This window comes from Solea senegalensis, linkage group LG19 (assembly GCF_019176455.1).
Source record: "Solea senegalensis isolate Sse05_10M linkage group LG19, IFAPA_SoseM_1, whole genome shotgun sequence".
Classification (NCBI taxonomy): Eukaryota; Metazoa; Chordata; class Actinopteri; order Pleuronectiformes; family Soleidae; genus Solea; species Solea senegalensis.
Genome location: NC_058038.1, coordinates 12,605,728 through 12,620,922, shown reverse-complemented (window position 1 = coordinate 12,620,922; position 15,195 = coordinate 12,605,728). Strand labels below are relative to the sequence as shown.

General features: G+C 42.3%; 1 protein-coding gene across 1 annotated transcript; it reads left to right on the top strand.

The window, feature by feature from the left end:
* Positions 1-854: 854 nt before the first annotated feature.
* srebf1 (sterol regulatory element binding transcription factor 1) lies at positions 855-15,156 on the top strand. Its single transcript, XM_044051363.1, has 19 exons — positions 855-1,209; positions 3,634-4,185; positions 4,390-4,565; positions 4,673-4,810; positions 5,262-5,480; positions 6,205-6,319; positions 6,505-6,662; positions 6,934-7,153; positions 7,265-7,449; positions 7,967-8,228; positions 8,429-8,595; positions 8,692-8,860; positions 8,971-9,079; positions 9,344-9,453; positions 10,196-10,328; positions 10,486-10,651; positions 12,391-12,606; positions 13,055-13,166; positions 13,441-15,156. The coding sequence occupies exons 1-19, from the start codon at positions 1,104-1,106 to the stop codon at positions 13,659-13,661; spliced, it is 3,534 nt and encodes a 1,177-aa protein (XP_043907298.1). The 5' UTR covers positions 855-1,103; the 3' UTR covers positions 13,662-15,156.
* Positions 15,157-15,195: the final 39 nt, after the last annotated feature.

Here is a 15,195-nt window from a genome sequence, read left to right as displayed (position 1 = left end):
ATTGCTAATTATTATTTAATATTATTTGACTTCTGTGACACTGACAACAACTTACTACTGTTACCCTGGGTCACTGACCTACTTTCACACCATGCCTTTGTTTTCATGATCCAGTGAAGGCAATGCTTATCTGAAACTTTCACTTTATTTGTAATTTAATCCTGGGAATATGTATTGAGTATTTTCTTTCTTTTTAATGTTACATTATTTTTTGCCAACATTCAGTACATCCTCCTTGATTTCCTCCCTGTTACCTGCCATTACATTATCCGGGGAGAAACACATGATGTAATCACAAGTCTCAGAGATGTGACGTCAAATCACCCCACTCGGCTCTCGAGCTTCCCATTGGACGATATCTCTGGTTCTACAGGACGTGCTACGGCTGCGAGTCATACAAGCTTGACTTTCCGTTGTCCACGCCCGCTCGGCTCTGATTGGCTATCGGCGGCAAGCCCACAATAAACATATCCACGCTGTTTGTCCTGAAGAAAAAAAAAATCACATCTGTTGGAAGAATATGGTTCAAAAGAGGACGATGCTACTGAACTACAAAACCAAAAACATACGTTTTTATTACACAATATGTACTCCGTATATTGAGGCTTTTTATGGCACAATTTAGTTGGCTTCATAAAGTAATGTTGACATTATATGAGTTTAAAAATCATGGCTCTGTATGCATCGACATATTATATTATAAGCCATAAACCCCTCGGGTTTTCTGCTCCTCAGTCAGTCACAACAACAAGGAACAGGGACGTGGGAAATCCAGTCTGAAGGAGACGATTGGCTTGACTCGCCTGTCAATAATTGTGGGCGGGTTTATTCGGCAGTAGCCATCGCAAGCAAGTTAGTAATCTCTGAATGAGCCTCAGTGTTTGTCTTGGTTTGACAAGTTCCACTACGCTATCATGGTTAGAGTGAATACTTAGTTAACGCGTCTGTCGAAAGTTGCAGCTTTTTGTGCGCGTGTTTCTGGTACCGCTATTGGAACTAAGTGCTTTGACAAATGTAAGAACGCTAAAGCTGTCCGGTTTTTTTTTGTCTCTCTCTCCATCGAGTCAAAAGTCTACACTAGAAAGACAGGCACAAGAGTAACGATGAACGGTCTGACATTTGACGATCCCGTGTTGGATAACCTGGATCCAACCATATCGCTCAATGACCCCAGCGATATTGACACGGCCCTCCTGAGCGACATTGATGGTAAGAAAATGTAGTGGCGGCTGTTAGCAGTCGTCCGTACTGTTTGCTAAAACAGCATGACCGCTCCTTGTTACCACATGTGTGTTTTTCACGGACTTGTCACCTTTTCGCCTACTTCTTGTAATATCTATTCACCGTAAGACTACAAAAGACCGACATAGTCCGTTTTAGCTCAAAGTGCAGTCACCATTAGTTAGCAAGAATTGCTAACATTGAACAGGTAGCTAGCAGGTGCTCTTCTGATATTTGCTGCGGTTTTAGTACATGAACACCTAGTTGTTTCACAACTTGCCGTTTTGATACTATTGTATGATGACAATAATTACAAATTGAAGTAGGTTGAGTTATTATGTTGGGTTATCTTATGACACTAAACTTGCTGTTAAATAGCATAGAGTGCGCCCCGCCCCCAGCTTGCTCCTCACTGGGGTTACTGTCGTTCATTCCTCTTTGCTGGGTTCACCGTACCTCAGTTCACCGAGCACTCGTACATCTCCAGTATTATTTAATGTATCATATTGTTATTTATATAAAAATAATTACATTAACGTGAACAATAAAACATACATATACAATACAATGCATTGGGTTAAGAATATCATAGTAATCAAATTGCCACTATAAGCGGGGGCAATGTACAATTTAACATAGAGATGGATGGGTCACTAAAAATGTGTTGGCCCTGACAGAGACATTATCTGCCACTGGCTGAGGTGTTAAAAAGTTTTAGCAGTATAATTTAAAGCAAAATAATAATTAAATAGCACACTAAAGTCATTACGTATGTTATTTTAATGGTAACTATGATTTTAAGATGACCGTTGACTCGTTTACATGTGTTTTGTGAGGAGCTGATCGGTGTAAGCGGTGACCGGGAGCCGCATCTTGCTACCGTGCTCGCTGTATTTGACCGACAGTAACCCTCGGTGACGCTGCCCGATGGTAACCTCGTGTGAAGCTGCAGACAGCACTCTCTCTCTTCTCTTCCCTGTCTTGCGCTGATCGGCATAGCAAGTCTCTGAGCCGCGCTGTGATTGGTCAACAGCGATCACCTCATACAAAACATTGCTTTACAAATCCGGGCTGCTGCTTTGCACTGCATACACACAACTTGCACTGAGATAGTGTCAGAGGTGTCTTTCGTTCATATTCTTAAATTTATCAATGCTCAATTAGACTTTTGAAATATTTGGCATCTTTCCAGTGCCTGGTATAAAGAACGGAGCTCAGTGTTGTCACATTTATTTTGAACCTTGGTTTTGTCATACAAATTTTACTTAAATGACATATGCTTGTATAAGAAATTAAATTACTTATTCAATCTCTTGTGGTCATATCATGCTAATGATGTGCAAAGAGTCAGTAGTTGCAACATCACAGTCGAGTCAGGTTCATGTCTGTCACAGCTGTTGGCTCTTTATTTGTAGTACTTTGGCCTGCAGCTACATGAATACCATAAATAGCCTCCTGCACATGGGTGGACAAACATTAAACATTTGCATGGACTGCATAAACATGTTTTTGGGTTCTTGGTATCTTGGACTTGAATACAATTTTATTTTGAAAACAATATATATAGCAAATGTATCAAATGCCATTCAAGTAATTACAAAGACTATCCCATATTGCATGATTTCCTATGTTGTGCAGTTGTCCTTACTTTCCATCCCTTACTGCAGTTAATTTTTTGTAGATGTATGTTGCAACTTGCCTATGTGTACTTTTACACAGTGATGATAGTTTTGATGTTACCATTATATCTAATAGCTTATAATGTAAATATCAAGCCCATACTATGTCTATAATGTACATTAAATATTCTATTTAAATTTTTTCCATATAGTCTTAGTGTTAATATATATATGTGTATGTATGTATGTATGTATGTATATATATATAGATAGATAGATAGATAGATAGATAGATAGATAGATACTGTACTTTTTTGGTAATGCATGTTTATTATTTATTATCTTTAGCTTTACTGTCTTTGCTGCTGTCACAATGTAAATTTCCCCACCGCGGGACTAATAAAGGACTATCTTAACTTTGTGAACTTTTTTATGTTTTATCATAAACATTGTACATGTGGAGGGTTGATGGATAAGCAACTAGCAACATAGATAAAAATGCAGTTCTGGAATGAAGACACAATGAAGAGTTTGTTACTGAGATTGTTCATTGCCATTTTTACATATACTAGATGTACGTTAAACATTCAGCATTCAACATTGGAGAGATCTTTTAAGAAAAGTTGTTGTTTTATGAATCCGTAAGAAAGTAATTCATAACAACCAGACCTAACTCAGAGGCTTTGCCAATTCCCTGCCTGTATGTGCACAAGAATTATTCTGCCCTGAACTCTGCATATTTTTCTACTTGTTCAATAATAGTAAATCTGGTTTTGTTTTCTCTTCTGTTTAGATATGCTACAGCTCATCAACAACCATGACATGGAATTTGGAGGACTATTTGATAACCCTCCATACACAGGGCCCACACCTTCCAATGAACTTCCTGGTTTGACCCAGCCCATTGCTTCAGTTGCCCCTCCAGCCACTGCTACCACACCTCCATCTTCATCCATCCTTAGCAGTAGCCCCCACTTGGATGCACTACTGGGTCCTCCCATCACCCGCAGCTCCTCCACCCCAGACAAGACCTTTCAGCCACCCACTTTCCAGCAGTCCCCCTTGGCCCAAGTATCCAGCTCCACCCCACGGCAGCAGGTTCAGTCTGTCAAACAACTCCAGGTAGAACAGCCCCAACCCATTCTCAGCCCAGCTGCTCCAGTCCAGGCTGCTTCACCTTGTGGCTCACCCGGTCCAAGTACAGTATTCAGCTCCACACCCCAGGCTCTCTTCACCTCACCTGCACCCCAGACTCCACTTCAGCCTCAGCCTCAGCCACAGACACAACTTCAGGTTCCGTCCCAACAAGCTCAGGCCACCTTCAGTAGCCAGAGCACCTACACAGGTAAGCAATCTTAATTGGTGATGACAAAGGTTTGTTGTGGGTCTGTAGCTGTTTAGTTTTAAGGAGTAGTTTTAAGGAATTGATAAAGGGAAAATGGAAAATCAAATAGTATATATAAATGGTACATAATGATGTGTTGTTTTAGGGGACATTTTATTAATGCATTAATTGAGGCTAAAAAATCTCTGCATTATCATTTTCCAGCTGGCAGCCAAGGCAGTCTGAGCCAACCTGTCACCAGTGTGTCATCATCTCCTCCAAGTGTGCAACCAGTGGCTATCCATACTCGTCTCCAAGCAGTGACCACCACCTCTTCTCTGCTGGCCACGTCAGCAAGTCCACCTACTCAAACCATCACATCGCACATACAGCAAGTACCTGTAAGTGAGTCAGGCTATGGTGTGAATGAGCTTAAATGGACTAACGCAAAGGGAATGAATGCGACATAGTCTTTGTTTGCATTATGGTCCTCTGTGTTGTTTCTCAGGTATTGCTGCAGCCCCAATTCATCAAGGCTGAGTCTCTGCTGCTGACCACTCTGAAGCATGACCCCTGCATGGTCACTACTATGGCCTCTCCCACATCCCTGGCCACCACCACTCCAGTACAGAGCACTTCACTCCAGGTACCACAAAGATGTAGGAGGATGATGTAGTGTTCTCGTTTATTCAATTTCCAGGGCAGAACCTAAAAACCATTAAGATTGTTTTTTCACAATTCTGTTAATTGAGGAGAGAAGTGGGAGCCTTATCCACACAGAAATGGAATAAAATGTAAATTATCATTTTCTTTGTTGTTACATCTGGGACCATTTTTCAAAAAATACTGTTTCAGGGGTCCCATAACACAATTTTTGTATGATGATGAAAAACTAGCAGATTCAGATACAAGAGAATGACCACAACAATAATAGATTAAAAATGTAAGTGAAGATTCAAAGCCTTTAGGTGTAGATAAATAATGAGTTAAGTAAGAAGTAAGTACAATAAGGTGTGTGTGATGTTGAAGGTAAGCAAACAAAGGATGTTACTCTGCTCCTCAACACCCTTTCTGTGCAACCCTGTTTACCTCCTCAGGCTTTTATGGGCAGTGGCACCATCCTGACCACAGTTCCAGTCATGGTGGACACCGATAAGCTTCCAATCAACCGCATTGCCATCAGCAGTAAGCTCTCTAGCCACCCTCCTAAGGGGGAGAAGCGCACTGCCCATAATGCCATCGAGAAGCGCTATCGCTCTTCAATCAATGACAAAATTTTGGAGCTCAAAGACCTGGTGGCTGGCACTGAGGCCAAGGTAAGACAGGGGAATGTAGATATACAGTAGATGTATATAAACAAAAGCAAATTTTTTTGTCATATTTTATCTGTTTATGTATTTGTTTAATTGACAGAGACACATTCATAAAAACTGTTGTACATGTGTTGGAGTTGTCCAAGAGCTTCTTTTTCATTTCCAGTCCATGGACAAATATTAGTTGCAATACATTTTTTTTTTTGTTTATTGAAATGTTTTTGAGGCCTTTTGGAAATGATTAAAATGAACAGAACAAAATTGATGTATAAACATAATTCAGGATTATATTGCAGTATTGTAATATTATTTAACTGGGGATGGTAATAGAAGACAAAATGACAGAAATACAGACCAAATAGTCTAAATAGAAAAAAAAAAATCTAAATTATGCCCCCTGCAGTTTTTATTAATGTACTGCATTCGATTGAGCACCTTTTTTTTTATTCATTCATCCATTCACCGCTTTATCCTCCACATGAGGGTCCTGGACATGTCGCCAGTTCATCACACATAAATGCAACTTATAATATTGATACTAGTAAAATAGGATGTTGTACAATTTTTAATATCTGCGTCTTGCAACACTTTTAAGTTATCAATATCTAATGTCATGTTTTTGGCAGGTTATTTTTGTTTAGACAAAAAGGTCTTTCTGAGATTGTCCCACATAAGATTGGGTTCTATTTAATCCTAACATGTTTTGTTTTTTTCCTTCTTTTCTTAGCTCAACAAGTCTGCAGTGTTGAGAAAAGCCATTGACTACATCCGTTATCTGCAACAGTCCAACCAGAAACTCAAACAGGAAAACATGGCTCTTAAAATGGTTGCCCAGAAGAACAGTACGTGCTTCAAACTTCTTCTCTCTTCTGTATTCCTAAACATTTTGTTGACTATTGACACTTTTTTGATGCGGTTTTTCAAAAGCTACTGTTATCTTGAAGTGACTAATCTGAAATTAGCCTTTAAATGGTAAATTTTAATAGTAGTTTGAACTTTGAACTTGAAGTCTCCTCATCTTGTCCAGAGTCTCTCAAAGACCTGGTTGCCATGGAGGTAGACGGACAGACTGATGTGAAGAGTGAGCTGCCGACCCCGCCAGCGTCTGACGTGGGTTCTCCGACGTCTTTCTCACACTGTAGCAGTGACTCGGAGCCTGACAGTCCAATGGGGGAAGACACCAAGGTATGCACCTCTCAGTGAAGCTGAAAACTCCAGTGTTAATAACGGAGATTGATAAAGTCAGTGTTTCTTATTGAGGGGGTTTGGCCCATTCTAGAAAGATGTTAAGGTTTCTAGCAGACATTGACTCCCTTTTTATTTGTGTATTTGATTTAAAAAAAAAAAAATATTATCTTAAATGTATTTTAAGTATCTGCATTTGTGTTATACATGTATAGAGATTGTAAATGGTTGAAGAAAATATAGTCTTTGTGTTTTCTCTTTTGTGTGCCAGCCCACTGTGTGTGTGTTGGACGGATCAGCAGGAAGCAGTAGTGCTGGTGGCATGTTGGACCGTTCCCGCATGGCACTGTGCGCCTTCACCTTCCTTTTCCTCTCTCTCAACCCTCTGGCTGCTTTGGTTTGTTCATCCGGCAGCAGCTCAGCTGGAAGCGCTGCAGCCTCCACGGCTCACAACACAGGCAGCAGGAGCATTCTGGGTGTAAATATTGAAGGTAAGGAAGGATACATTAAGGGCTGATTCTGTGTTATGTTTTCTAAAATATCACCCTGTTTCATTATTTCATTTATTTCTGTGAGATGACAAAAATGTGTGTCATCCATAGTGGACTCTTGGGGCTGGATGGACTGGATGCTACCAACTATACTAGTGTGGCTACTGAACGGTATTCTGGTGTCTGGAGTTCTGATCCGTCTTTTGGTGTATGGAGAACCTGTCACCAGACCACACTCTGGATCCTCTGTGTTGTTCTGGAGGCACCGCAAGCAGGCTGACCTGGACTTAGCCAGAGTATGTTTTTTGTTGTTGTTTTTTGCAGTATGTGACATCATGTGTCATTATCAGTATATCACCAGTCACAAATTACCCATTGTCTATCTGTAGCAACCATGGACTGGATACAAAAATGGATGTAGTCTCCTGGTTTGAAAAGTGAAGCTTAGAATGTATAGAAGTAGCAGCAACAGGAGTAACAGGTGATAACTGCTGGTTTCACTTGATTTATAACATCAGTAAACATTTTCCTGAGTAGTAAATGTCTCAGTCACTAGTCTAGTTTCAGGTCTTCTTCAGTATCCGATCAAGTCAGTTTTGTAAGTTATGTTCCCGTTTAGAGAGAAATAGACAATAAAATAGGTCATGGGTGGACACTGTGACAGGGGTTACTGTCCAATAGGTGCCTGGTTTCAGATTACGTATAAACTGAAATGGCACTGGTCAAATCATGAAGGCCCAGAGTAGTAACCTACTCTGGGCCTTTTATCTCTTTTACCTTGTCCTACTCACCTGTCTCCTTAACCCACCCCAGGGTGATTTTGCTCAGGCGGGGCAGAACCTGTGGACATGTCTAAAAGCTCTCGATCGACCCTTACCCACCTCCCAATTGGACCTGGCCTGTGCTGCATTGTGGTCTCTGCTGAGATTCTGCCTCCAGCGCCTCTGGGTGGGCCGCTGGCTGGCTGCCAAAGCAGGAGGCCTGCGCTCTGACCGCCCCCTGCAGGAGGACGCCTGCAAAAGCAGCCGAGACGCCGCCCTGGTTTACCATCGCCTGCACCAGCTTCATATGACAGGTTGGTCTGTGGGAAAAACCCTGTTTCTGAATCAAATTATTTTGGTAGAATGAACACAGTTCAATGGCAGATTAAGGAGACCCAATCTCAGATGATTAAAGGGAATTTGTGTGAAAATAAGCTTATTTGCTTTAGAGTTAGGTTGCAAAATCATAGGTCTTAAGTCATTTTTTTCATCAAACTGCGACTTATTCTATCAGGTAAACTGAATGGTAGCCACCTGTCAGCGATACACATGGCTTTAAGTGCAGTGAACCTGGCTGAGTGCTCTGGGTCCTGTCTGCCTGTGGCCACTCTGGCTGAGGTCTACGTCTCTGCAGCTCTACGGGTCAAAGCAAGTTTACCTCGGATCCTGCATTTCACCTCTGTAAGTTCCCCTAATTTTACACAGCTCTTAACAGAAGCAGTCTTGGGTTATTTGTTCTCCATATTGAATTAATTTTGTATTTTTTTTTTTAAACAGCGTGTGTTCCTGAGCAGTGCCCGTCAGGCTTGCCTGTCGTCCAGTGGCAGTGTACCTCCAGCCATGCAGTGGCTTTGTCATCCATTAGGTCACCGCTTCTTTGTGGATGGGGACTGGGCTATTCGCAGCATTCCTAAGGAAAGCATCTATAGCCAGGCTGGAAATACGGGTCAGTGTCTACAGAGTTGACCGTGGTCTGCTGAACTGACCATGCTGAATTTCTGGAAATGTGTCACCCAAAGCCCAAAAGCTGATGTTGATTTGTGTTTGGTTCTGCAGTGGATCCTCTGGCCCAAGTGACTCAGGCATTTAGAGAGCACCTCTTGGAGAAGGCACTCTACTGTGTGGCTCAGCCACATGGAGAGAAAAGTCCCAGCGAGGGCGAGGGGTAAGAAATACCACTTAAAATTTGTTATCATTCTTTGTTTAGTTTTTGGCTTAAAACTCTTGTGATTTGTATGCGCGTGTGTGTGTGTGTGTGTGTGTGTGTGTGTGTGTGAACAAGAACTAAAGGCTATCACTCATCACCATATAAAGTCAATTTAAATCCTTCAAGAATACATTGTTAACAACTGATCCAATGGTTCTGATATTGTCATTGTGCATTAATGCTGCAGTAAAATGACCATCCAGTGTGTGTGTTTGTCCTCAGGGAGTATTCTGACGCCCTGGAGTACCTCCAACTGTTGATTAGTGCTTCAGATGCAGCTGGTGCCACAACCCAGTCCTTTGCGATTGGCTCCAACATGGCAACTGTGACTGGTAGGTCACTGTGGTCATTTAACACCTTACTCGTCTGTTTTATGTATAAAAAAAAAACAAAAAAAAACAGCGTTGTAAGGAATGTTTGTCTTGGATATCATTGGAAAATCTAGACGGCTTCTTTATATTTGACAACCATAAACTCCCCCTAGATCTGAACACCTTAATGTTTCATATCTGCTTTATTATATCATATCTGCATTGCACTTGCTTCCTCTGCATCTTTTCTTTACCTTCCCTTGAGTGTTTGATTACCCTAATGTGCTTTTAAAATAACAAGCCGTGAGAGGAAGGTAACTTTCACACTGTTAAGATCATGCACCCAGAATACTTCCACCCTCCTACCATTTGCCTTTGTCCTTACTGATCTAAGTGAAAGGGAGTTGGATGAAGGGGAGACATCCGCTAGATTGCTTCATCTATCTTCAGTACTGTCAAATCGGTGATCACCTTGAGAGGAGGGGGGGAAGGGAAGCTGTGAGGGGATTTTAACAGCAGACTTTTCTTGGCAGAGCCTCAGGTTGCTTTCACACAGTGTTAAGCATGTCACCTGATGTAAGTTGAGATTTCCCTTATGAGGAAGTCATCAAAATGGCTGCTTTCTCTCGGCATGTTAAAACTTGGCCAGAGGGCAGAAACAGATTGATGCACTTGCGCATACTCATGCATGTTAAATGTGAAAGTGGGCAGTGGGAGATTCTGCTTGTGCCTCAGTTTTTGACTGCTGTGTTCTACTTACCAGGCTGCGACCCCCACTCCAAGTGGTGGTCTTCAGTTGCTGTGGTTATAATCAACTGGCTCCAAGGAGACGATACTGCGGCTGAGAGACTATATCCAACTGTGGAGCACCTGCCCCGCAGTCTGCAGAACGCAGAGTAAGTTAGACACGGACGCACTGAAACTTCTGTGGACGGCCAAAGAGAGCGTTGCATAATCCTCATCTTCTAATGTCAAGCAAAAGGGGGCACACACATATTCACTTCTACTACTTTAATATGTGTCCTCTGTCTCTTTTCCCCTGCATTCTGTCAGGAGCCTTCTGCCCAAGGCCTGTCTGAACACATTCAGAGCCGTGCGGGCTCTGCTGTCTAAGCCAGAAAACTGCCAGCTGAGTCTGAGCTACAGCGACAAGGCCAGCACCCTGCTCCGAGACAGCCTCAACCTAGGACCACACAGCTACAGCTCCGGTTTAGACAAGGTACACACACAGTGGTACTCGCACAGGTACATACAGATTTATGCAAATTAAAATATTTTTTTGTGTGTTTATTCTTCACTTGAGGAAAGCTTTGTGAAGGTGACATCATCCACATTAAACATCTTTTGATATATATATATAAATATATAAATAAATGAAAAAAAAAACTTTCATACTGTCAGATGTGTCCTCACATCTGTGGGTATAAAATTGTAAACACAGGAACTCTCAGTACTCTTTTCACAATACAAGGCCACACTTGTTTTAACCACAAACGGTGAATCCCCCACTGCGACTCCCACACAGTGATTCCGCTGTGTCCTAGCCTCTGCCGTTCAGCAGACGGTTATACTGATGGACGGGTAGCTCAGACCGTGTGTGCATGTCTACGGACAGAGCTGTAGTGCATTGTAGTTGCATTGCATGTGTGTCTCAGCAAAGTGCAATGTACCTGCAATGCAACACAGAGCTGGCCCACTAACAGCAGAACACACACACAGTGAGCAGTCATCCACTCTAAAGTAGAGCAGTAAATAGGGTTGTGCTTGGCGGTGTTCCTGTGTCTTATTGTTTAAAACATACAATGATTGTCAATAATAATATTAAAGCCCATGATTTGTATTGTCACTGTGTCGGATAAAGATGGCGTCAGATTTCTCCTACAAATATGCCTGAAATATTTCCCCCACATGTCTAATCCACACACATCTTGCACTAAGAGTTGATTTGCCTTTAAATCATTTTCTTTGTGCACACTTGTATCATGTACGGTATCATATTTAGATACATGGTTTCTTTTATTCCACCATACCTTTAGAACTAAATACAGATTCCTCACTTTTCAGTCTACGGTTCATTAGTCTAATGGTGCTTTTCCATTATACACTACTCTACTCGGTTTGGTGTCCATAAACCTCCTCAACATGGAGTTGACCGGGTCATCATAGTATGGCTGCATGAAACTGCTGTGATGTTTTATACGCGACACGAACTAGTGATGAGCAAAGCAGTTATTTTCGGTGTAATGAATTACATTACATTACATGTCATTTAGCAGACGCTTTTATTCAAAGCGACTTACAATGGAATTGAGTACAATCAGCCAGGGGTGGAGTCGAACTTGCGACCATGATGTCTTTCGCCCACAGGGTACCGTCTTAACCACTGAGCCACTCCACCCCTAATGAATCATTAGAATCCGTTGATTTAAAACATTGGTCCGGTATTTCCTGCGTGACCAGAGCACGGACTCCGTCTGACAGTCACTGAACTGAAATACGGCGGAACAGGTTGTGATTCAGCTCATGATCTCCGGCTTTTGGCAGTGCTGTCACTAAATACACCATGCTCCTGTGTTAAATATTGAAATTTTACATATTTCCTTGCTAAATGTTGGAGATTAGCGCATGTTTTCAGGATTTGTAAGTCTTTTTAACAGTTTGGCATTGTTCGGTTTGATTCCAGTGTCGGACGTTGCGCTCATGACTCCAGTGACGACACTCTCTGTTAATCAGTGGGGGGGCAGTCTGTTGACGTCATATGTTAGTATTGGTACTTGCCAGAACAGGTACTAAAGAAGAACCAGGTACCTATCCCTAACGGAGTCGAGCCAAGACGAGCTGTGCTAGAACTGTATAATGGAAAAGCGCTGTAAGACTTTAACAACTGCTGTGGTTTTACTGACGTCATCGGGACCTGTAAAGTGTCTCGGTCCTAATGTTGTCCTGTTTTCTTTCTAGGTCATCCAGTTGCTCTTGTGTGATCTGCTCTTGGTGATGAGGACCAATGTGTGGCGTCTGCAGCAACAAGGGGCCAGTCCTGCGGGGACGGGGCCTGCGGGTGTCAACGGCTCTGCAGGAGTCCATCAGGCTTCACCACCTGAGCTCCAAGGCTTTCAGCAAGATCTCAGCTCCTTACGAAAACTGGCACACACCTTCAGACCTGCAATGCGAAGAGTATGTACAATTGTATTATTTCCATATAACGTATAAAAACACATTCTAAATAGATCCTACCGTGCTGTATATAGCTGGAGTGACAATGGCATGTTGAATTCAGGTATAAAGAGAGTGAATTATTGTGTAGACATTCAAATTCTTACTATGCACGTGTTTGCAGGCAGTTCATGGTATAAATCGCTGTGGAAATTAGCTGGAAGACATTGAACATACACTCTCTCTCTCTCACTCTCACACACCCGAGGCGAGTGTTTAGCAGTGTTATTCACAGGCTTCAAAGTCTCTCTGAGGTAGAGCTGAACATTCTGTATGAGTCATCATCACAAGCTCTCATCCCCCCCCCTCCCTTCCTTTTCCTCTTCCTCCTCCATCACCACTGCCGCCTCCTCCTCCTCCTCTTCCTCCACTTCTCTCATCTCTTGCCCTCCCTCTCCTCTTTTTCCAGTTGTTTCTCCATGAAGCTACAGCCAGGCTCATGGCGGGGGCAAGTCCCACCCGCACACATCAGCTCCTGGATCGCTCACTGCGACGCAGAGCAACGCCTGGAGCCAAGACAGGTGTGTAGAGATGCTGATGTTTATTTCTCATCCATTCTATCCGTGTAATTCTGTATATATGCAACATTAGATTTAGATTACTGCTAATTGCTGTTCTTGATATACTACTTTTGTATAAGAAAACCTTAATGGCTGTAATCATTCTTTAATTCTAAATCCCATCCGTAATTAAACAAAGGGACTGCTAAAGTCCGATTGGCTGCTGATAGCTCATTATATCCAAAAGCTCACCCTTGATAGCATGGTACCATCCATTGTTTGTTACTGTGTGCAGAGGAGTGCGAGACGCGGCCTGGCCAGCGGGAACAGGCAGAGGCAGTGATGTTGGCATGCAGCTACCTCCCTCCTTCATTTCTGTCGGCTCCAGGCCAGAGGGTAGGTATGCTGGCCGACGCAGCCCGCACCCTGGAGAAGCTGGGAGACAAGAGGACGCTCCACGACTGCCAGCAAATGATCATCAAGCTGGGCAGTGGCACCACGGTCACCAACAGCTAGAGAGATGGGAGAGGTGGGGAGGGGCTAAGAGACGTGCATGGACACTGTATATAAAGAAACAAACATGCTCCCAAACATACACAACTGTACAGTCTCTGTGCTGTGTCACTATTAAAGAGATTTATTAGACTCTTAACATTCAAATCAACCTAAAAAATATTTTCTTCATGGATTGTCCCTCCTACCACCTTAACCCCACATGAGCTGGCACTTTCAGTGTTCACACTTTACAGAGCCAAATCCCCCCCATCAGATTGAATTGCAGTGCCACAGGTTTCCACAAAGAGGCGCCATCACGTCCTCCTGGTTGATTGCTTTTGTGTGTGTGTGAGAGGGAGAGAGAGAGTGAGAGAGAGAGAGAGAGAGAGCCTGAAAATGTTTTGCTCTGAATTTGTTCAGTATCCTCCCGCCCCACATCTTTTGGATATAGATGCATTCTCTATATGCAGGAGTGCTCAATGGCTGCAGAGTGAGGTGTCCCTTCTGTGTGGGAGGAAAAGGACGAGAGTCGTATTGGTCCAGCTGTGGGCTTGTTCAGTGGGAAGCAGCTAAGCAGGTTGTCCAAATATTGTTGAAGTTATGTTTCATCTGTCATAATCTGAGGCGAGGTGACCCACTGCACGCACTCTGTTCTCTGTACCTGCACTAGCCCTTAAGAGGCTGATTTCAATGATAAGTAAAAAAAAAATATGGCTTTATGAGTTTATTTTCATAGAGGTCCATTTCTTTGTTCGCTGTGTACATATTTTTTTAAAGTGTATTTATAATCTGTGAGAAGTTTGATTAAGCAGTATTTTTGAATAAGTGGAGTGAAAATTCTTATGTTCTTCCCTCTTAATTTAGTTTTTCTTTGGTAGCTTTTGATCAGGTCCAAGTAGTTACTGTACCATGTTGCCATGGTGACGGGTGTCAAAATGTAGACATTGAGTCATCGTGGTGATATTTGCGTCACATGGTCTGATTTGGTTGACCTTTTGCACTGTTGCGCACGTGTGCAACCATGATTTGAAGACATTTGGAAGCGTCTGCTTCTGGCCAGACAACAAAATAAACCATAACGTGAACCTTCTGCTGCACTTTTGCAGCCTATTACACAAGACATGCAGAAAAGTTTGAAAATAATTTAACGATGTTTTCCAAAGAGGGCCTGCACTGAGTCTTTACCTGGTTTACATCTATAAATGAAAGACCAACACTTGTTCTTTGAGTCATTATAATTTCATGCTCATAGATGAGCAGTTTACTTTTTAAAGAATTGTAAAAATATAGCTCAGACAAAAAACTTGGGCCTGTTTTTTTCTTTCTTTCTTTTTTGTCCCTGATCTGTATTTTTTATAGTGTGTCACTATTGTAAATAACTGAATGATGTCAGTCTGAGTAGAATGAAATGAGCGTTTCTTCAAATGTCCTTAAACGGGACATCCTTTCATCTCTCCCTGTCTTTGGTATCGTCTTTTTTTTCTCATGTAAATATTAAAATATTTTGTAAAGAAGACTAAAGTGTTCTCTTGTGATGCTGTCAGGTGCAGCAGAG